The sequence below is a fragment of the Zalophus californianus genome, chromosome 12 (genome assembly GCF_009762305.2).
Source record: "Zalophus californianus isolate mZalCal1 chromosome 12, mZalCal1.pri.v2, whole genome shotgun sequence".
NCBI lineage: Eukaryota > Metazoa > Chordata > Mammalia > Carnivora > Otariidae > Zalophus > Zalophus californianus.
The window spans coordinates 107154684-107177924 of record NC_045606.1 but is presented as its reverse complement, the minus strand read 5'-3'; the positions used below and the strand labels follow the sequence as shown (position 1 = coordinate 107177924).

Here is a 23241-nt window from a genome sequence, read left to right as displayed (position 1 = left end):
AATGAGTACATTGTATCAAAAAGTACGAAGATATACATTTCATGCACATACTTGTATATATGTATATATGTATATATTTTACATGCACACATAACTTCATCAAACTACAGCCACTGCTTGACTGGTCCAGATGCAGACAACTGGTTAATGCATTTCAAATTTGGCAACTCACTATGAGATCTCAGTGGAAACATATGATAGCTGAGAAGAGACGATACAGAAACAAAACCCAAAGTCAGGAAAACAAGACACAGTATCTCTTCCCCCACTCCCTGTAGTTTTCACCAATTCCAGTGTCTAGAAGAATCCAGACAGACATGTGAGGCCGTGTGGGGCTAGAACAGTGATTCTCCACCCAACATGGCCTGGGAAGCAGCTGCGGTTCTGCACAGAATGGATACATTCACAATAACGTGGGCCAGAGATGAAACATCAGTATCAAAATACACATCCTTCTGCTTTGCAACAGGAACAGAGCTATCTCATGCAGAGTCTGAGATACCATTCCAGTTATTATTTCCTATTGCATGTAAAATACTCTGTAATCTTAAAGTTTCAGAGTATTGTGCCTTCCAGTAAGGAGATTCTATAAAATGGTTTGGTCACAATCATGCTGAAACCCTAGAACAGGTGGTGGTCTTACGTGATTTATTTCTATTGAATGTGTGTCCTTTGTTGCATAGCCCTGTGGGTTAACGACATCCACTCACTGGGACACACCTCCACACAGAGAAACGCGCACACACGTCACAGGCCAGGTTTCTTTAAGGTGAGTCATGGGGCAACAGCCAATGGGAACACTCAAATGATCCAGCGAAGAGATCATCTGACATTTCCAAACACGGAGGATGCACCAAAATCTAATCATCTAAATATTCCTTTTGTTCACAAAACAAAGGGTCTCCCGGCATTTTATGCACAGCCTCCTACCTACGGTGTTTCCCTTTTGACAGTGGCCATGAGGTTGGATTTCCCTTTCGCTTCCTGCTTTCCCGTGTCTTGTGCCACAGTGCTGGGCTTCAGATGGCTCCTACCTGAGCCTCAGTCGCCAAGCTTCTCCTTGCCCCATCGCTTCCTCTGAGTTTTGGCCTCATTTCAGTCGGGCCGTCCCAAGTGCCCACACCTGCACAGACACAGGCCCTCCCTCCTGCCCGCCGGGTCCATCTCCACTCCCCCACCTCTCCCTCTTCCCACGACCTCTCCCTCTCTCTGGCCTTATCTGAAAAGAAACTTTCACAACAGATACCATGCCCTCTTTGGCAGGCATCCTGTCCCTGAGATTCAGACGTAGAACAGACTGAAAACACCCCATACAAGGACATGCTCTACACTGCTCTGTGGCTTCCCAGGGAACCCTTCCACTTGTGGGAGGAAAACAGGGAAATGGTCGCTTCGTTTCCAACTACAACCGTCCCACTGGATGTTATATGAGTGTTCTCCATGGACACCAGCTTTCTACTTGGTTGATATTTGGAACTGGAAACAGTTCCAAGGATTCACCCACGCTTCACACAGGCTTCACATCACCGCCCCCAGGAGCCTGGCACGAGAGGGCTCGGAAGTCAGGCACTTGGTCGAGAGCAGCAGAAGCCAGGGGAGCTGGGGGGCCACCCAGGCTGGACGCAAGAGCATCTCCTCGTATGAGAGAGAGAGAGAGAGAGAGACACCACCCCCCCCCCCCCACAAAAAGCTGAGAGCTTCCTACAGGTTGGATTTTTTTTAAGTTCTGTTACTATTTCCTTCCCCATTTTTCTGTTTTTCTCTTCTTTCTAGATCAAGTATATGGAATTGACAAAAGAGGGAAGGGTGTTTCGATTAAAAACCAAAACCAACAGCAAGAATGTTTTCCAGATTTGGTCCCTGTCAAGGTTGACAGCATCTGGGAGAGGACAGAGTGTGTGTGAGTGTATTTCTGGTGTCCACCTGCTGTTTCAGTACAAAGAGCCACGCTGGATGTGTTTGTGTTTGTGGGCGCCGACAAGAATGCACGGAGCCACAGGCCGGGCTCCTGAGGTTACTGCTGTTGACCATCCACTCTGTCTTATCTGGCCAGGCGTGTAAACATGCCGGGCTCCGTACCACACACGTGGATAAAGGATGGTCTCTACCAGATCCAGACCTCCTAAAAGTGGCCTAGGCACACCCCCCAGACGCTGGGAGCCATCACACAGGATTCAGACTGACAGGGTCCCACTCAGCACATGCAGTGACTTCCCGTGTAGGGTCTGTGGCACGAGACCCAGGCAGGCAGCATACAAGGGGACAGAGAGAGCCACGTCCCTCTCCGAAAGGGCTTTAGGAATTGGTCCAGCGTGAAAGAGAAGGTGGGGGCGGGGGGGTGGGGGGGAGCCACGGGGCCTCCCCTCAGCTGGCCCCAAAGGCGGGGTCGCTCCAACCAGGGGCTGCTGCCCCTGCCTCAGTGCCCCTGCGCATCCCTGGGAGCCCAGCGTGGATGATAAAACTCATCGGCTGGAACGCGCCCACTGAGCAGGCGTGAAGCGGAGGTGCGGCTAGCACCAGTGGTCTTGGTCGGGGTGGTGGTAGCTATGCTGAACCCGGCCGCCCGAGCTGAGCCCCAGAGTGCAGTGGTAGCTGTTGGGCATGCGGCGGAGGGGGTGCGACTGGGAGGTCAGGGAGGACACATAGGAAGTCCGGGAGGAGCGGCCTGAGTTGGTGGCCACAGCCTCCTTGAAGGTAAGCGTGTCCTCAGGCTGGGTGCGGGCAGTGTCCTCACTGTCCAGACGCTGCCCCAAGTAAGGGTCAGAGCCGATCCTAGAGCCGGCGGCGAGGGGCTGGCTGAGGGGGTCTCTCTGGAGCAGAGCGTTGTGTTCGGAAAGGCCACGGCTAGGCCGGCCCGGGGAAAAGGTGGGGAGGCTGGTCTGTGCCCCAGCAAAGTGGACAAGCGAAGATTGGCCATCTTGTAGGTGACACTGGGAAGGGGGGTCAGCGAAGTCTGGGGGAGCTGCCTCCGCCCACCACGGCCAGGGGTGCTAGCACCGGATGTTGACAACAAGGGGCTCCCATTCACTGAACCACCACCCTACAAGAAAATAGAACAGAGAAAAAAAAATCAAAGTCCCAGACCAGAGGCCAATGCAGGTGAGAACCATGGAGGTGGGGGGTGAGGCATGGAGAGAGGCAGGCACCCTGGGAGGGGACCCGTAGGGTGTGTGGTGGAGGGGGGAAAGCCGCTGGTGCCGGTAGGCCTGGGGAGGTGGTTGGGGACCAGTGGGGAACAAAGGGACAGGCACAGCTCAGGGAGAAGGGAGACCAGAGGCCAGTCCAGGGCAATTGGGAGGGGAGGATCGGGCTGGTGCGGGAGGAATGGAGCAAGGAGGGGGGGAGCACAGACTCGGGCCTGGGAACCAGGACATGAAGGAGGATTCAGAGCATGGTGGGGGGGGGGCTCATAAGGAGGGACAGTGAGGGGGGTCCTGTCTTACCGGTCTTGGGGGTCCTGGCTCCTGCCCAGCTGTTGGTGACGTGGGGTGGCTGCTGAGGGAGGGTTTGGGCTGCGAGGGCTCCCGGCCCCCAAAGCGGTCACAGGAGTAGAAACGCTGCTTCTCCGAGGAAGAGGAAGAGGGCTGCCTCCGCTCTTGGGACCGGCCCCGCTCCTGTCTGCGCTCCGTCCGGCAGCCTGTGGGCCCCTCTTGTGGGGGTGGGCCTGGCCCTGCAGCACTGCTGGGTGCTGGCCAGGAAGAGGGGAAGTCAGCACAGCGAGCCAGGTGGGGAGACAGACCCCCAGCCCAGACCCAGTCCCCAGGGCCAGCAGGGGGACCCAGGGGGAGAGCTGAGGTGCGTGGGTGATCCTGCCTGGTCCCCAGACCTGGGCCTCACAGCCCCCTACTCAGGGCCGTTTGGATGGTGGAGGCACAGAAAGGAATGCCTCAGGCCCTGGCCATAGGAGGGACCCCCACACGCACCGCCATCTGTGTCTGCGGACAGGCTGGGCCCCTTCTCCAAGGACTTCTGCTTCCTCTCCCTGCGGCGATGGCAGCGGTGGTGGTGATGGGGCGCAGCCTGGCTGGCTGGGGCACGGTCCAGGGCAGCGCTGCAGAGATGAGCCACGTGGGGACGCTGGGGCGCCAGTGTGGAGATGGAGCACTTCATGGGGCTGGCGTTGGGGGCCGGCTGCGGGTGGGATGTGGGTTGGCACACAGTCTGAGAGAGGGGCCTGGGGCAGGCTCCAGGGCGGCCCTGAAGGCCTGGGGCTCAGGAACCACCAGGCCCCTCCCTCTCCCCAGAAAGCTCTTCCCCACCCAGGCCCACCCTTTCTCCCAGAGCACGCTGCACAAGGTGCTGTCCGTCTCTGCCAGCGGGGCCCAGAGAGCTGTTGGCCTCAGTGTCCCTGGGGGACAGGGAGGATGCCAGGAAGAGGGAGGCTGCGGGCCTGGCTGGGAGAACCCTGAGGGGTGGCTGCGTGTGATGGCCCTGCTGGGCCAGGGCCATGGGGCTCCTGCCCTGGGCTGAAATCGGGACCTGCGGAAAGGGGCCCTCCCAGGGGAGCTGACCCACAGCCTCCACTCGGCGTCCTCAAGCTGGCCGCCCAGCGGGCCAGGCTCGGGAAGGGGAAGAGGGCGGGAGCCACCACCAATGGGAGGCAGAGACAAGTTTAGAGAATGAAGTCATTGGAATGTGCAGAACCAGGAACCACAAAAGGAGGCAGGGACAGGGCCAGCCCCAGGCAAACACTGAGGGTCCCCGGCTGGAGGACATGCCCCTCTAAAGCCCCTCACCATCCCAGGAAGTGAAAGCAGGGCCCCCTGACACAGCCTCAGGTCTGCAGGCCCCTCTCTGAGTCCTTGTGAATGGGCCCACAGCCCCCTTGCCCTGGAGCTTCCTGCTCGGTACTCAAAGCATCCCCGAAGGAGCAGGGGATGGAGGTGGTGCCGCCTCCAGAGTCCAGAGAAAGAACAGGGCAGGTCGGGCGCCTGGGTGGCTCAGTTGGTTAAGCAACTGCCTTCGGCTCAGGTCATGACCCTGGAGTTCCAGGATCGAGTCCCGCATTGGGCTCAGCAGGGAGTCTGCTTCTCCCTCTGACCCTCCCCCCTCTCATGTGCTCTCTCTCTCAACTAAAATAAATAAAATCTTTAAAAGAAAAAAAGAACAGGGCAGGTCCTCCCCAGAGCATCGATGGGGGAAAGGGAGGACCAAGCTGTGAGGCACCGTGTGCATGGCGGGGGGGCCTGGGGGGGGCAATGCAGGCTGGCGTGAGGAGGGGTGTCCTAGAGAGAGGGAGAGTCTGGGTCAGGGACACTGGGCTGGGAGATGGAAGCCCCAGGGCCACCGCAGGAGGCTGAGCACCGGTGGGTGGTGGGGATTCCTGGCAGGCCTCCGAGGACTCTGGCTGCACCTCTTGAGACCATCGTCCTGGGAGCTCCCAACAGGGCTGACAGTGTCCAGGCCGCCGTGCAGGTAGGGAGCCCTCACGCGGGACACAAGCCCTCCCCAAGCCAGGGACTCCTCATCCCCCACGCCCCCACCCTCCCATGACCCTGGCCCTCCCAGGCCACCCACCTGAGTCTCTGCAGCCGGGCGAGGCATGGAGGCCGCGCGTCCCTGGCTCTCCAGTCCGGGTTGGGGCTCCCCGTCCGGACCTCTCAGGGCCATGCTCTGCATCTGGACGTCCACAGCCTGGGCACACAGCAGCCCGCAGTCACACCGGCCCCCACCCCACTCTCACCTTCCCCCCCATCCTGGGCTCCCCGCCACACTCCTGCCATCTCCCACCATCCCTGTCTCACCCCAATCCTTATCTCATCCCCCATCCCCAGCCTGGCTCCCCAGCCCTGGGAGCCCTCCCCGGGTTTCCTGGCTGCACCACTGGGATCTCTGTAGAGTGGCCACGCTCCAGGGGTGTCCTTGCCTCATAGGGTACCTCCTGGGTCCTCTGAGTACCCCAGGAAACAGACTCCTTGATGCCACTCTCCTGGGTTTGTCTGTAGAGAAGAGAGGATTGTGCTGTTGGCTCAGAGGTCTGTGGGCCTTGGAAGGCCCACCAAGGACCTGGCTCCAACCTGCCAGGAACCTACACTGGCCCCTTCTACTCTGGATGAGAAGCAGCCCAGACGCATGAGGCCCTTCAAGTACAGGCTCTCAAGTGGCCACACAGCAAGGGATGTGGACCCAGTACCAGGGCTCAGAGCAGATGGGCAGAGAGGGCCCCCGGACATGAGTCCGAGGGAGGTCTGGGCCCACCGCTTGCTGGTCTAGGGACACCCGGCAGGTTCCTCGGCCCTAGACAGGGCCTCCCAGGAGTAGTGGGAGGCCACATGTGCACAGCATGCATGACGCAGAGGGCGGACATCCTGTCTACGCGGGTGCACAGCAGGCCCTGACCACTACGTTAGGGGCAGTGTAGTACTCAGGAAAACCTACCTGATTAACAGTCCAAGACCCACAACCAGGCTGCAGAAAAGAACATCCAAACATGTACAGATGAGGAGGAAATCAGGAGCCCTAAACATGCATGCTGTGCCCAGTCTGGTACCAGGCCCCACACCTTAGCCCTTGCTGGATGAGGCAGAGCACAGTCCCCCCTCTTTGGGCTCAGCCAGTGATTTCCTTTAGCCAATAAGGGTGTTAGCAGACCTGGGACCCTGCTGGCCCTGAGGGGGTGGCTGAGAGGAGCCTGCCTGCTACCACCCCCCAGCGACACACGGTACAAGACAGGTAGGTGACTGTTAGTTCGCAACACTTGGTTTTGGGTGGTTCATTACCAAGAATTATTGTGGCAAGAGTTAGGGGTTAGGTAACAAGGACGTTACCAATTTGTCTACAAAATACAATTGCTTCAGAAATCACTACTGGAGTGGAGATCTGAGGAAAAATGTCTTAGAGGAGTTAGGAAGACTAGACACACACAGGCCGTCAACAGAATGGGGTCGAAACAAATCATTTCTCAACGGGCAGTGAGGAAGCAGAGGCAGAGGCCCCTCACTGGAAAGGGAAATGGGCACGCACAATGGGAGGTGACAGTGGGAACCACCGACTGTCTAAATCCACTGACCTCAGTGCCATCAGAGGCACCCGTGTAACGTTTTGGGAATTAGCTTTGGAGTCCACCATGGACCGCTCCAGCAGCCCGCCTGGACTAGCTTTCAGGCAGCATCTGCGGGGAACCATTTGGGGGGAGGTGGGCACGGGGTGGAACAGAGAGGCCAGTCTCCCAAAGTGGTGATGGGACCTGAGGGCTCCATGTCCTGCAGCACAGCCTACAGGGAGCCCCTCTGGGAGGGGGAGAAACCAGGAGTCCTACCTCCTCCGTGCACCTCACACCCTGGCCAGGTACTGACACGGCCCCGCCGTTGCTGAGGGACGCAGAGCTCTTCTGCCGAAGGAAAACCCGGGCTCCTCGGAGCACAGCCGGCTGTGTCTGCTCCAGCGTGGCCTTCAGAGGGTGGAACAGGGACACAGGGCCCATCTGTAGAAGGGACGCAGGGAAGAGGAAGAGCTCTAAGGGCACAGACAGGTGTGCCAGAAAGCTGGCCTGACCCCACAGCATGGGTTGGTGCTCCTTCTGCCCTGCCCCAGCCCTACACAGGAGGTAGGCGGGGGCTTACTCCCAACCTGGCCTGTGAGTGACATCAGGAAAGTCATTTCACTTCTTGGAGCTTCAGTATCCCTACCTACAAAATCTGGGGACCTCATCCAATTAAAAATGGTAAAAGGTTTCATCTCATCATCAACTTGGATTGATGGGTAGAGGCTGCATGAGCCCGGACTGAGCAGAATTCTAAGGACATTTCAGGGCTCGGGGGGTGGCGGGGGGGGGCACTAATGGGTGTCTGCAACAGAGAGGGGAATGGGGGATGTGGTGTGGGCATCAGATACTTCCCATCCCACGATGGGTGAATGTCCCTGTAAGCTCCGAACCAGGCAACTTTCTAGACAGAGTCTACGTATGGTCACTGATGGTTTGGCTGCATGGGAAAGTTGTTATCTTTGAAGGATGACGTCAGGAAGATGGGGCCCCAAACCAGCCCAGTCAGAGTCATGAGGGGAAGAAATCATGACCCTGGACCCATCAGTTTGATTCTCTCCGGTCCCTGCCAATGTGCACGGTAATCAGGTTCTCCTCGAACCTCCCCAAACAACCTCCTCAAATATTCTTCAAACTTCTTTCTTCTAACACTTAAAACAGTGGTATCTCCAGGGAACAGGTCCTCACCCCTTGTCTACTGCTCCTGAACACTAGGTCTCCAAGTCAGGGGGCCCCCAGTACCAGCAAGAGACCAGCCGTTGGAAAGCACTCAGGCTGTATGGGGTTTCTGACTTTGGGGTCGGAGAGTGAGGCTACAGTAGGAACCTCTCATCTTCCTTTTCCCGCCGTGCAATCCCCAGGAAGGATGTGGGTTTCCTCTGCCGTCAAAACAACTGATGCGTGCCAGAGTCTGAGGTTTACTTCTTGGAAATCCTGGAACTCGGTACCTGGGACAGGCCTCCCGTGGCCTGGTGAATCTGGTCTCTGGGGGTCTTGTTCTGTTTGTAGAAGTCAAGTATCATCAGAGCTGCATACACCTTTCCTACGGTCATCTCATCGGCTGGAGGGAGAGAAAACAGAGGGTGGGGTGTGGAGGAGGAAGGGGAGGTGGGGGGGCAAGGGAACAGCCTCCACCACAGGGACTCCTGGACATGCTCAGGGAAGGGCACAGGGCTTGGCCGAAGTTGCATCTGTGGACACTGAGCACGTGTCCTCTGGAGCTGTACTGACTCTCCACAGGGCCCTCCATCTCCTCCCAATGAAGTGGATGTGGGGTTTAATCTTTAAGCACCTCATCTCTAACTGTAGGAGTCTCCCTGCTGTTCTCTGGATTTTTTTAAGTATACACCCCCACCAGGAACGTGGGTGACTGTGGTCAACAGAATAAAGCCCAGGGAATCCCTTCCCACAGTCCCTATGCACCCACTGGTAAGACCGTTCTCCCTGCAGGTGGAAACTAAGTCTAGACTATTGACGAGGTCACCCTGGCCCAGGCCTCCCGGCTCTGCCTCTGGGTGGGACACAAAAGAGGGGTGAACAAGGAGAATTTCTTGCCCTCACTTACGTTTATGGGGTGGCACCAGTAAATCCAGGGTCTTCTGGGGCAGATTGGCCCACACAGAGGAAATCTCCTTCCTCAACTCTGCATCACACTGATGCTGCTTGGTGCCGGCTGGGGCAGGACAAGGGTGTGGAGGGGAAGAGAGATGTTAGGAGCTGTCTCACGGGCCCCCTGGGGGAGCCGGCAGGGAGAGGTGTGGTGTGAGGGGAAATGGGGCAAGGACCGTGCCAGGAGAAAGGGCAGAGCGGGGAGAAGCACGGCCACGGCGGCTGTCGGAGCGTCCCTGATGGGCACGTGCAGAGACAGAGGCCTGTGTGCGTGGGCCCTGGGAGTGGAGAAGGGATATGGTGGCGGTCCAGCTGTTCGTCCAGCCATTCAAAACTATCAAGAGAGCACCCTCCCGTGCCAGGGACTATTCTAGGTGATGGAACAAAAGCAAAGGAGCCGCCTTTGTGGCACCATGTGGCTTGACTCAACAATAAAGTGGCAGTAAGTTCAAAACCTAGTGTGTTGGGTGCAGAAAAAGCTTAAGTAGGGAGGGATGAGAAATATTAGGAGGGCTGAAATTTTGGACAGGGTAGTCAGGAAAGGTCTCATGAGAAGGTGGTGTGTGTGTAAGACCCCGAAGGCAGAAAAGGACCAGGGGTGCAAAGGCCTTGGTGTGTCACACAACCAGCCAGGAAGGCAAGGCTCACTGAGCGGGGGGTGGGGGTGACGGGCTGCAGGGAGCAGATGTTGAGATAGGAAGCAGCAGAGCGTGATAAGCAGAGGGATAAAATACTCTGACCTTTTTTTAGCATCAGGTTTACTATGGTATAATGTACATACAACGAAATCCACCCTTTTCAGTTATCCCATTCTATGAACTTTGGTAAATCCATAAAGCCACACATCCACCCCACAATCGAGTCATGGTATATGGCCCCACTGCCAAAGTCCCTCTGTGCTCCCTTTGTAGCTGACCCCTTGGCCTCCTCTCACCCCGTCCCATCCCTAGTGTGTTTTCTGTCTCGGTCTGTTTTGCCTTCTCCAGAATGCCACACAAACAACGTCATCGGGTGTATTGGCTTTTGAGTAGGACTTCTCCACTCAGCGTGGTGCCTTTGAGATTCAGTCCACGTTGTTGAGTGTATAAGTAGCCTGTTTCTTTTGATTGCAGAGTACTACCTTGTGGTATGGATAGACCCCAATTTGTTTATCCATTCACCAGTTGTGAGCATTTGAGTTGCTTACATTTTGAGGAGATTATGAAATAAAGCTGTGAACATTTGCATATAGGTTTTTGTGCAGATGTATGTTTTCTTTTCTTCCCACTTGGGAGTGGGCTGGCTGGGCCGTACGGTAAGGAACTGCCAAACTAGGATCACAAGAATTCCATATTATGCATTCTCACCAGGACTTAATATTGTCATTTAGAAAAGTACTTTAGTCGTATTAATAACCATGTAGTGTTATCTTACTATGGCTTCATTTTGGATTTCTCCCATCCAAGTACGAACCAGGCCCGACCCTGCTTAGCTTCCGAGATCAGACGAGATCGGGCGCGTTCAGGGTGGTATGGCCGTAGACTTCATTTTGGATTTCTCTAATGATTAATGATATTGAGCATCTTTATAGGTGTTTATTTGCCTTCCATATATATTTTTTGGTGACATGTCTATTGAATCCTTTACCCATTTTTATTAGGTTGTTTACTTTCTTATTACTGAGTTGTGACAGACCTTTATCTATTCTGGAAACTGATCCTATATCAGATACATGGTTCAAAAATATCTTCACCAATGCTTTAGCTTTGTCTTTTCATTTTCTTAAATGTCTTTTTGAAGAGCAAAAGTTTTTAATGTTGATAAAGTTCAATTTTTCAATTTTTCTTTTATGGCTCATGCTTTTTGTGTCTTCAAAAATCTTTGCCAAACTCAAAATTGCCAAAATCTCTCTCCTGTGTTTCCTTCTAGAGGTTTTATAATTTTACATTTTACATTTATGTCTATGATCAATTTCAAGTTAATTTTTGTAGGAGGTAAAAGGTATGTGCTATGGACTGAATTGTGTGCTGCCCCCGTTCACATGCTGAAGCCGGAACCCTCATTGTGACTGTATAAGGCCGAGAAGGAGGCAATTAGGTGAAATGAGGTCAGAAGGATGGGACCCTGACCCAGAGAGTTAGTGTCCTTATGAGAAGAGACACCAGAAAATTCGTTCACTCTCTGTATGCACTCAGGGAAAGACCATGTGAGCACACAGTGAGAAGGTGACCACCCTACAAACCAAGAGAACAGGCCCAGGAATGAAACTTACCTTCCTGGCACCTTGATTTGGACTTTCAGCCTCCAGACTGTGAGAAATAAATTTCTGTGTTTAAGCCACTCAGTTGTGGTTCTTTGTTATTGGCAGCCCTAGCAGACTAAGACGCTAAATGTCAAGATTTTTCCCTTTTCTGGGTAGTTGTCTAAATTTTTCAAGTACCATTTGTTGAAAAAATTATCTTTTCTTCATTAATTGCCTTTACAACTTCATCAAAAATCCATTGGCAATGTAAGTATGAGTCTCTATTGTGTTCCACTGACCCATGTCTCTGTCCTGTCACCAACACGATACGCCTCAATTGACGTGCTTTATAGAAAGTCTTTGATTCAGGTAGAGTAAGTTTTCTTTGTTCTCTTTTCAAAATTGTTTGTTATTCAAGTTCTTTTGCTTTTCTAGATACATTTTAGAATTTGTTTGTACATTTCTACCTAAAAACCTGTTGGGATTTTGATTGGGTGAACATTTATTCTATTGATGAATGTGGGAAGAACTGACATCATGACAATATGGAATCTTCCAATGCATGAAGATGATGCAGTGCTTAATTTTTAGATCTTCTTTGCTTCTTTCAATGTTTTGAAATTTGCAACATAGAGATCTCACATATATACTTTTTAGAGTTATCCAACAACAAAGAAGTACTTCATGTTTTTGGTGTGATTTTAATGGAACTTTTTCCCATTTCAATTGTTAATTGCTAATATATAGAAATACATTTGCTTCTTGCACACTGACCTTGTATCCTGTGACCTTGCTCTATACTTGGGGATGGTTTTAGTTACTTTTTTTAATGGCTTAAAACAACAGAAATTTATTATCTCAGTTCTGGAGGCCAGAAGCTCAAAATCAAGGTGTCCAGCATGACCGTGCCTCCTCCAAATGTTCTAGTGAAGAATTCTTCCTTGCCCGTTTCTAGATGTTGGTGGCTCCCAGCCATCCTTGGCATTCCTTGGCCCGTAGATGCCTCCATTTTATTCACTTTTTCTTAGAGTCTTTCAGATTTTCTCCATAGATAATCATGTCAGTTGTGAATACAGGCAGTTTTATTTCTTCCTTTCCAATTGGTATGCCTATTTCTTTTTCTTAACTCATTACAATGGCTAGGACCTAATGTATGGTGTTGAACAAGAATGGTGACAGCAGACATCCTTTGTTCTTGATCTTAGGGAAAAAGGGGTTAGTCTTTCTTTGTTAAGTGTGTCATTCGCTGAAGGTTTTTCATAGATATCCTTGATCAGATTGAGGGGGCTTCCTTCAGTTTCTACTCTATGCAGAATTTTTAAAATCATGGATACTGAATTCTTGTGAAATGCTTTTTCTGCATCTATTGAGATGATCATATAGTTCTACTTCTTTGATATATTAAATTATATTGATTGATTTTTTATACTTGAACTCAACTTGCATTCCTGGGATAAACCCTACTTTTGTCATCAAGCAAATAGATATATATACAGCCAGACTCAGTTTGAGAAAACTGGGTGGAATATTTTTGTGTCTACAGTCATGAGGGATACTGATCTGTCACTTTCTTTTCCTATAATGTCTTTGTCTCATCTTGGTGTAGGAGCAATGTCAGCACAATATGGTAAGTTGAGAAATGTCCTCTTTTTCTCTATTTTCTGGAAGAGTTTATACAGAGCTGGTATTATCTCCCCCTTAAATGTTTGGTGGACCTCACCTATGGAGCTAACTGGGCCGGGGATTTTCTTTGTTGGAAGGCTTTTAACTATAATTTAATTTCTTTAATAACTATAGTGCTACTCAGATTCTCTCTTCCTTTTTTTAACCCACTCAGGTTATCCATTCTTGAATGAGCTTGATATTTGGTGTCAAGGAATTTTTCCATTTCATTTAAGTTGTTGAAGTTATTGACAGAAAGTTGTTCATAAAATTTCCTTGTTATCCATTTAATGGCAGCAGGACCTGTAGTGGTGTTCTCTCTTTCATTCCTTATATTGGTTATTTCTATCTCTTTTTCTTGATTGGTCTAGCCAGAGGTTTATTAATTTTATTGCTTTGGTTTTTAACATGATCATTCTAGCTGTTCTGTTGCAGGCAGATAAGAACAGAGGCAGACCAGTCTGAAGCTACTCTAAGAATCGAGTCAAGACCCGAGAGAGGGGCTTGGACCAGGAGCTAGCAGTGGGAGAGGACATAGAAGTGACCATATTCTGGTATATTATGAAGGTGGAGTCAAGAGATATGACAGGAGATCATATATGGATCAAAACTGGGAAAAGGATTTTAAAAAAAAGAAAGAAAGAAAGAGGAGGTAAGAATGACTCCAGAGGTTTTTGTCTTGAGTGACTAACTGGAAGAACAGAGTTTCCACTGATGGAGACGGGAAAGATCATGGGGAACACGTGGCGATCAAGTTTGGGCAAGTGAACTTTGGAATGCTTCCTGGGCCTCCCAGTGGAGACAGTAAAAATTCACATGAGAATGCAGAATGCAGGTCTGGAGTTCAGGAGGAGGCCTGCACTAAAAACACAAAGTTGGAATTCCCAGTATTTAGAGCCATGAAAATAGGTGGAATGACGAACGTGGCAAAGGGAACAGTCTGAGGGGCACCGTGACATTCAGAGGATGGGAGACATGAGAAAACAGAACAGGAAACATCAAAGGGATTCAAGAAGAACTACACGACCACGGAGGAAGGGCCGAGCCGCGGGCGGGCGCGGCCACGGAGGAAGGGCCGAGCCGCGGGCGGGCGCGGCCACGGAGGAAGGGCCGAGCCGCCGGCGGACGCGACCACGGAGGAAAGGCTGAGCTGTGGATTAGGTAAAATGAGGACCGAGCACACGGAGGTCGCCGAACAGCTCAGCAAGAGTGGCTCCAGCAGCATTGCAGTGGAAACCCACCTGCAGACCGAACAAGAGAGACCAGACAGACAATACAGACCAGTCTCTCGAGGAGTTGGTCGCGAGGAGGGGAAGAATAAACATAGGGAAGCCAATGGAGGGAGCAGAAAACCTTTTAAAGATGGGAGAGATCATAGCTTGTTTATATGTTGATACAAAGAATCCAATAGGGAGGAAAAACTGACAGGGCAAGAAGCAGGGTGCAGAATTTCTGGCATGACATCTGTGGGTAGATGATGAGAACGGGACCTAGAGGGCAAGGGGGGCAGGGTACGGGACTGGCCTTGACTCATCCGCTACAAACGAAATGGCTGAGCTCAAGGGCTCGAGTGCAGCCAGGAGGGTGGTGTGGTGGCAGAGACAGTGCAGATCCCCTCTGGTGGCTCTAATTTTTCTAATTTTCACAGGAGGGTGAAGGTGGAAAGGATACACTGGAGGTTTATTCTCTCCTAGATTTGGCACAGGCTATGCAGTCCTATCAGTTAGCTCAGGAGAGGACCGGACAGGGCCCGGGGTCACTACGGGGAGCGGACAGAAGGCACACAGACGCTGCACCCTGGAAGGGTGCTACCTCATGTGAACCTATGTTCTGCCGTCACATGCTCTGGGTAACCTGGACAGGTCATTTAACCTGCACCTCAGCTCCCGCACATGAAAATGGGATCATTACAAGGCTCAAAGGCAGGGCGGTTATCAGGGGATGAGGTCAGTGCCCAACAGAGGCGCCATGAGCAGCTGTCCTTGGTCGTCTCCAGACAAGCCTCCTCACCCCCCTTCCCTGCACACCCACCTGGGGGTGGCTCTGGACTGAGGACCGCCCGGTCCTGGCTTGGTGCCCTCCCCAGATGCTGCCTTGCTCACCTGGAGCCAGCTCAATCTCCAGTGCAGTCCGAATGAGGGCCATCAGCGTGGACGTGAAGTGGACGGTCATGTCCTCATTGGAGATGGGCATGTTCATGCGAACCAGGCGCTAGAGACAAGGGGAGCAGGTCAGGGCCAGGCCTACCAGGGTCCCTCCACCACAGGACTACAAGGGGCTGGAGGCCCCTAGAGGCTGGGCTTCGCCTCCTAGGGGTGCTTCTGCAGGCGCCCAGGCAAAGTTGGGTGGCTGGGAGTTTTGCCAGCATTCACACTCACCCTTGGACCACACCCCCCCCTTGGAGCAGTCCCTCCTTCTCCTAGCTACGGAAAAATAGAAGTCCAGGTAAAGACTGTAGCATAGCACCAAGCCAGAAGCCTGGATCCCTCTGAAAGAACAGGCACATGCTTAGCCAGAAGGACCCCTGCCCAAGGCTGGAATAAGGGGCGTGGGGCCTGGGCTGAAGAGGGAGGGATCTGGGCTGCAGAACAGAGGCGAGGCACCCTGGGATGGCCCACAGACAGGAGGGAAGACCCCTGTCCTTACAGCTCTGCCCAACGTCTTCTCCTCCACCGGCAGCCTGGAGCACTGGACAAGGGGCAGGTTAGCCAAGAGCACAGCTCTGAGCTCCCACTCCCAGTGAGGCATCCCTTCACCCCAGGAAGGCTTCTGCCTCTCACCACCCAGCCAGGGGGCCTGGAAGAGGCAGCCAGCACCTTCCAGTCAGAAGGACCCAGAACAGAGGGTACTGCACAGGGCCAGCGTGGAGGCTGGTAGGGAGAGGCTCAGGGCCATTGCACAGGAGTAAAAGTACTTCGGACCAGACTGGGAGCAGTGCCCTGCTGCTTTGCTCCCTGTTTCCGCATCAGGTGAACAGCCCCTTTTCTCTCCTCATTTTTCAAGGACAGAAGAGCGGGAGACAGATGTGTGTCTGTACCACAGACCTCCGGGTAGAGCCAGCAGCTGCCCAGAGCCTGAGGCTCTGAGAACTTAGGTGGTGTCCAGGAAGAAAAGTACCCTTGGTGTGTCTGGCATGGTCTCAGCCTGGGAGGTCACCTAGCTGACCAGGTAGAGCCCTAGGGGCACCGTGACCTACCTGTCTTCTCTCACCGCTCTCTTGTCGTCTACCATAAGACAGAGCTAGAGAAGGGGGCACAGGGCCCCTCCCCGGGTTGTGCCTGTCCTCTGCCAAGCCCACATCCCATGACAGAGCAGCCTCTCTTCCCCTCTAGGGGGGGCCCCCAGCCCGGCCCCCAGCCCTGCCCCCAGTGTCTGGGCCCTAGATCCAATCCTCAGCCTAGTAGAGACCGGGTGGCTAGAGACACGAGCCCAGACTCTGCCCCCCTGAATGCTGGTGAAGCCCCACCTGGCACATCGAATCGTGGTCCCAGGACCTCACACATCACCTTTGTGATGCACACCAGGAAAATCGGCTTTCCAGAGCACAGGGTCCCTGTAGACCAGCACCGATGGCAGGAGGAGAGGCAGAGGGATTCCTCTCTAGGGAAGTCAGGGAGTCGGGTCCCAGCCTGAAGGGGGAGCAAGCAGGTGATTTCCAAAAGAAGAGAGCTCTGTCCAGGGCACCTTCACCAGAGGCTCTCCTCTGCCTGTCCAGGCCCTAGAAGGGCAGGGATCTCTGGAAGTGGCAGAAGGACAAGGCCAGGGTAAACAGACAGGCATCTCTGCCCTGGGCCTAGGACCTCCTGGTCATAGCACCCTGAGCATCTCCTGGACCCTCCCCAGCTCCCCAAGCCCATCCATTCCTACCCACCCTGAGGCCTCCCCTGGTCTATTCATGACCAGAACCTTGGAACTGGCCAGCACAGCTGGGGAGGGGCCCTAAAGGCTAGCCCATCAGAGCCCTGCATGCCCAGCCTGGCCCCAGGTATCAGTGTGGACAGAACTCTCCTCCTTGGGAACAAAGCTACAGTCTTGCATGCAGGCCTCAGGCAGGCGCAACATGCATGCCAGGCAGGGGAGGGCTGAGGAGGACAGCAGAGGCATCTGCCGATGGCCTGAAGGAGCCACTTAGCTTCCAAAGGCTGTGCTGAGCCAGGTGACAGAGGGAGGCCCAGATTGAGAGCACAGAGACAGACAGCACGGACAGAACCAGAGAGAGGAAAGCTCTGCTGGGAAGCTCGCTCAGAGAGAGGGCGGTGGCACAGAGGCTGCAGACACATGCTGGTGGAGCCGCACGACTCGGGCTGGCTCTGTTTTCTGGGAGCAGTGGGAGCTGCAGCAGGGCTCTCGGTGTGGCGCGACGGGTGGGGGGTGGTGCTGGAGGGATGGGAGGTGCCTACACACCAAAGGGCACATGGGGCAGGTGGGAGCAGGCTTGGGGCTGGGCCATGTGACCTGCCCGCCCCCCAAGGAGGGAGGCCTGGAGATGTCCTTCAGTTTACCACCTCCTTGCCGCTCAGCCTCCTGGGCTCCTCAGCGATGGAGGGAGGGGGCGTGGGACTACCTGTCCTTACCCTGCAGCAGTCTCTGAAGCCCCAGGAATGACAGCAGAACGCCTCTCCCTGGCATCCTTTCCTTCTTAATGCCACAGCGCCTCCTTCCCGCTGTGGAACTTACAAAGCCCTAGGGATGCTGCCTCCCCAGGCTGACAGCAGCCCAGACCTGGGGAAGTTCTGCATGTGCGGAGCTGAGTGGGGGTTCCTCAGAAGTGCCAGAGGCCCTGCAGGCCCCTATTACCCCAGGCTCAGACCCAAAGGGCTGGATACCTCCACCCTCATCAGGTGCTTATGGGACAGAGAAGCTGAGTGCGGTCCTGAGCCCGGAACAAAAACAGCTTCTGTCTGAAAGGTGGTCTGTCCCCTCATTTCTGGGAAAGAGAAGGAAAGGAAAAAAGGCAGGTGGAGGGCTCCGGCTCCGTCTTCCTGAGCCTCTCAGGGGCTCTCAAGGGGGCACACCTGCGGGCACAAGGGGCAGGTGCAGACACCATCATGGTATCTGTGTCCCTCTGTCTGGGAAGGTAGAGGACATGGTTGGAGCAGAGAAAAGGAAGAAACAGTGAGACAGCAGAGCGGCAGACACACAGATGGACAAGCCCCGAGAGGAGACGGGAGACCAGCCCCAGCACAGCCAGCCTCGGGGTGCAGGGTCGGGGTCTACCTTGTATGCAACTCGAGCATGGCATTTCTCCCCCAGCCCCAGGGGTGGGGACATGTGTTTCAGCATCTCAAACATGTCATTGTACCTGATGCGCCCACTGGACACCCGGCCCAGGGAGGCAGAGGCAGGGTGGGGTCCACAGGAAGGGGTGCGGCGGGAGGGGGCCGGGGGGAGGAAGCAGACAAGAAAACAGATCCAGTTAACCAGCGTCCGATTACACGCCAAAAGTCAAAATACGTAAAATGAGGGACTTCTCTGCTTGACCCGATCCCCTCCTTGCCCCTCCCAGCCTCACCTCCACACTCCAGCCCCACGCAGGGCAGCGGGCAGGGGTGACATCTGAGCTAATGAACATGGAGGGATGAGGAAGGGCTGCATCGGGGCGGCTTTGGGTTGTCAACTTCTGATTTCACACTTTTAGAAACCACAGATAATGCCAAATCAGAAGAGCTGCTTCACCATGCCGGGAGAGCCGGCAGACAGAATTACGTGACTGATGAGGCCGGCCTGAGAACCACGGCAGAAACATAGCTTTCCGTCACGCTCAATTTGCTTCCAAGTTAGCCTAGAGGCTAAAGAAGTGGAGAAAACTCTACAACAAGCCAGAAAACTAGAGCTGGGGGAGCCCCGAGGCTCTAGAGACAAACTTGACCGGTGAGTCCTGCTCCAAGCCCAGAGACACCCTAGGCCGCCCAGGGCGGGGCTGCTGCTGGGAGTCAGGGCTAGGCAGGAAATGGGAGATGGGGGGGGGGTGGAGGGGGCAGGGGCGTGGTGGGCAGCTGGGGTGGGGTGTGGCTTGGAGCCACTCTTGCACCCTCCTGTCCACACCAGGGACAGGGCTGGCCCCAACACACGGGACAAGGCTGCGGATCCAGGGAGGTGTCTGGGGGCCGATGAGTGTGTCTTCCGAGGTAGACAGGCCACCAGGCCTGCAGCCTCACCTCCACCCCTGGGGACACCTGCCTATGGGACCTGCTTGGGGTCCCAGAGACGAGGTCGGGTTCAGGCCACCCAGGAGAGAAAGGCAACAGCTTTTTCCTGGCAGGCACAGCTGCCCCAGGGCCTGGCCCTCCTCCCAGGGTTCCCAGCCTTGGCTGAGTGGATCGATCCAGAGGTGAAGCAGGAGGGCCCGTCTTTGGGCCTCCACTGCCTCTGTCCTCGCCTCCCTCGGGGACCAGAAGCCCCTCGGTTGTCAGGCTCTTCAGACTGGGAGGGGCCGCTCCTCCTGGCCTGCTTGTGCCCATGCGCTCCTCCTCTGGGGCCCTTGGCCTCCAGCCTGTCTGACCATTAGCCCACCCTGCAGAGCCTGGAGGCAAAGCCGGGAAAGACAGCTGCTTCCTCGGGCACAGGCAGGGCCTGGCCCCCAGCTCCCACCCAGCAGCCGACCCCTGCCCTCCAGGCCCAGCCAGCAAGCTTCGTGTGCACCGCCTCAGAAGGCTGCCTCTCCCCAGCCAGCGGGAGGGGTCGGGAGATCAGATGGGGCACCAGAGCGTCCAGGAGGTTGGAGTGCGGGGCGGGGCAGGGCAGGAGGAAAGAGAGGTGAGGTGTCCTCATTCCCAAACCAGGCAGGGAGTGTGCGCTGTGTTTGCATTTCGGGCAGGGAAGGGTATGTCCCATGGAGGCTCTGAGTTGCAAACCTTGTAGGCCAACCTACGAGGGCAGTTCTTCCCTAAGCCGACGGGTGGCGCAATACAACGCAACAAACTGTACGTATCCTTACAATGAACCGGGCAAGTGGAAAGGAAATGTCACAGGTTATGGCAACCAGGGCACGATGAGCCCGTCCCGCCCGCCCACCCAGCCTGCGACAGGAAGAGGAGCCGGGCGGCTGGACAGGCAGCTCCCTGCAGGGAATCCTGGGGCTCAGAAAGCCCCGGGAGGCAGGGCAATCCCAAGACCATTTCCAGAGCCTGACGCGGGCAGGAGGCACACCATACAGAACCAGTGCTGGCCCCTGTCGCAAGCCCCCACTGTGCACGCACTGCAACCACTGGTCCGCCTCCCCCCGGGTCTTGTTCGCCCACCCTCTCTGGCAGCCCCTGCTCTCGCTCCCTGAGTTCTGGAGACCCCACGCCTGGCTCTCCTGACCGTCTCTACCTCCTGCATCTCCTGGAGTCTGCTGGCCCGGCTAAGGACCCCCTAGTCCCAGGGTGGGCACCCTGGCCAACACCGACGTTTCTCTTTCCTGTCCAGTCAGCTCCAAGTCATTTCTGCAAAAGAGGGAAGAAAGAGGAAGCCCCACTTTGGCCTCACCCAAGGTGCTTGCTACCTCACTGGACCTAAAGGATCATGACGAAGGGTCTGGAAGCATGGTGAAGCCCCCAGCCCCAATAATCACCCAACCCAATTCACAGCCTGTTCTCTGGCTCATCTTCTCTCTTCCACCATCGAATCCCTCACACGGCACCAGATGGAAAGTGGGGGCACCATACTGTCACTGCAATGCAAAAAACTGTCCTCGCTGTCTGTAAAGCAAAGTCAAAGCTCCTTGTTTATCCCAAATTTCAAGACCTTCTCAACCTGTCCCAGCCGCCCTTCCAGCCCCTTTGCAATGCGTTCTCTTCTGCATCAGACACAATCACAGCCCCTTCCCTTCAGCCCCGGCCCCAACCTCTTCTCTAGAGCTCAATCCATCCTGCCCTCTTCGGTTTGGCTCAAATGCCACCTCCTCTGACTCACCGGCCAGATGGGGTTTCTCCCTCCTCGAACACCCCGGGCTCACACTATGGCTCCTCTGTTCTCCCACAGTCCCGTTGGACTCAGCATCCCGAGAGCACGTGCTTGCTTCACCTACACACCCCTGGTCCCCAGCACACGGCGGATGCTCAGGAATGTTGACTGGGCAGATGGATGAACACAAAGATGAGTAGACAGATCGCTTACAGGTGTGATTGTGATTCTCCTCTCGACTCTCTACCCTTCACCAAGTGAAGCAACGGGGAAGATGGGAGAAGGCGGCACCATAAAGCAACAACCCCACGCCTTCTTCATCTCCCCACAGCAGGCATGTGTGCACGCACATGTGCACATACATACCCATGCACACCTGCGCTCACACACATGTGCACACACAAGCATGCACGCCCGTGTATACCCGTGCACACGCGCATTCACACACGTGCACACATGCACTGCACACACCTGCACACAATCACGTGTGCACGCGCGTACGCATATATACAAACCATGTGCGTGTGCGCACATGTACACATGTATGTCTGCTGCATATTCACACACGTGCACACAAGCACACACACGTGCACATATGCACCGCACTCACATTTGCACACACGCGTGCACGCTCATACGCGTACACACAAACCATGTGCATGTACACCCATGCACACACGCGTGCACACATGCACCGCACTCACACATTTGCACAATCACGTGTGCACACTCGTACGTGTACACACAAACCATGTGCGTGTGCGCACATGCACACATGTATGTCTGCTGCACACATGCATGTACGCATGCCACATGTGCACACAAACACACCCGTGCACATATGCAACACGCACCCACAGAGCCATACACACATATGAAAGCTTGGGAAATTTCACAAAGTTTTGTTGTTCTTTAAGTCTCTCCAAGAACGAGGAGACAGCAGAGTGGCCACCTGGGATATAAAGCGGACCACATCCCTACATCTGCCACGGAGGCTAGGAAGGGCTCAAAGCACCCTCGCTCCTGTGCCCAGGACTCAGTCTCCTCAGCTGCCTCTGCTGGGCCTTCCCCTATCCCCTGCCATCTGGAGGCAGGCTATGTTTTCAGCCCAGGCCACTTGGGAGCAGCAAGTCTGAGTGTTAGTTGCGGGTCACATTTATGCTACTTTTGGACCATGGTCTTGTGTGCTATTTCACAGATGCCACCTCTGGGGTGACGCTTATATTTGCTGTCTACTCTTCCACAGCACTTTCTTTACCCCACTCCCAATGGCCCCTGCCTTCCAGAGGCCCCATTTTCAGAACTCTGGATTTGGGAAACAGTCTGAGCCCCCTGTGCACCATCACAAAACCACAGTCTGGCCCAAGTCCATTCCCTGTATGTCCAAATTCTGCTCCACCTGTGGCTGGACTAGGGGAAGCCCTGGGTCTACAGTTCATAAAGATTGGGGGGAAGTCCTCCCCTCTCACAGGCCTGCACTGACTTGCCTTTGTCGTGCACCTATGAACATACTGCCCATACAGCATCTCTGCTTCCCTGCAACACACCCTTTAGAAACAACGTGCCCGGTCCTCCCTTTGGCAGCACATATACTGGAAACAATGTGCCCAGAAACAGCAGCATCTCTTGAGACCACAGTGCAGATGACCCTCCTAGAATGAGCCTCAAGCCTGCCTCACTTGGAGTCTCTCCTGCTCTCTGACCTGACTGGGCCCTCCTGACCAGAGAACCCACACCTACCCCTGAGCCAGAACGACACCGGGCACTGCAGGGCCGATGTGCTGACGCATCAGCAAAATGACAGGACTCTCCGAGGCCACAAAAACGGTCACCTACACCATGAAACATAAATAAATCCATGCTTGTTCTGCACTGCGTGAAAATTATTCAGTTTTCACTACAATGGAAAACACCCGGAGACACTACAGGAATGGAAATGCCCTAGGGTTGCTGGTGCTACCAGTGGTTTCAGGACTTGCCCAGCCTGGGAAGGGTCTCATACAGCATCTTCTGGATCCTCACATGATGGGGTAGGGGCTCCGGGAAGGCTGGATGAGAGGAGGGTGGGGGAGCCCAGCCAAGCTCCCAGGGGCTTGAGGGTCAGAGAGCTCTGGAGCAATCCCCTTGCTGAGCTCCAATTTAGGGAAAAACTGTGGGCAGTAGGGTCCTCACCACGACGACACTGACCATCTCCTCCAGGCCTCTACCACGCAAGGGGTGACCAAACACAGAGCTGTGCGAGGGGGACACGGGCAGGCTGGGAGCCTCGGAGAGAGGAGGTGGGAAGTGGCTACACCCCATCTTCACAGTCTTCTCATTCCCTTCGAGCGTGGGAAGGGACGGATGCCCATCCGTTTACTGATGCACTTGGTTCATTCAC

General features: G+C 54.6%; 1 protein-coding gene and 1 long non-coding RNA gene across 2 annotated transcripts in view; one reads left to right on the top strand and one right to left on the bottom strand.

Annotated features, from left to right (window-relative positions):
• The first annotated feature begins 1584 nt into the window (after positions 1–1584).
• Positions 1585–21300, top strand: LOC118356139. The gene is made up of 3 exons (XR_004819455.1): positions 1585–1707; positions 18613–18845; positions 20385–21300. It is a non-coding gene; the product is annotated as an uncharacterized LOC118356139 (long non-coding RNA).
• LOC113936886 (voltage-dependent N-type calcium channel subunit alpha-1B-like) overlaps positions 1699–23241 on the bottom strand; it is a 39364-nt gene continuing 17821 nt past the window's right edge. Inside the window, 11 exon segments of the mRNA XM_035723273.1 lie at positions 1699–2908; positions 2911–3040; positions 3444–3688; positions 3924–4131; positions 5518–5634; positions 6379–6408; positions 7259–7423; positions 8431–8543; positions 9048–9155; positions 15077–15185; positions 18192–18288. Of these exon segments, the coding sequence (XP_035579166.1) occupies positions 2511–2908; positions 2911–3040; positions 3444–3688; positions 3924–4131; positions 5518–5634; positions 6379–6408; positions 7259–7423; positions 8431–8543; positions 9048–9155; positions 15077–15185; positions 18192–18288 (1720 nt within the window). The 3' untranslated portion in view covers positions 1699–2510.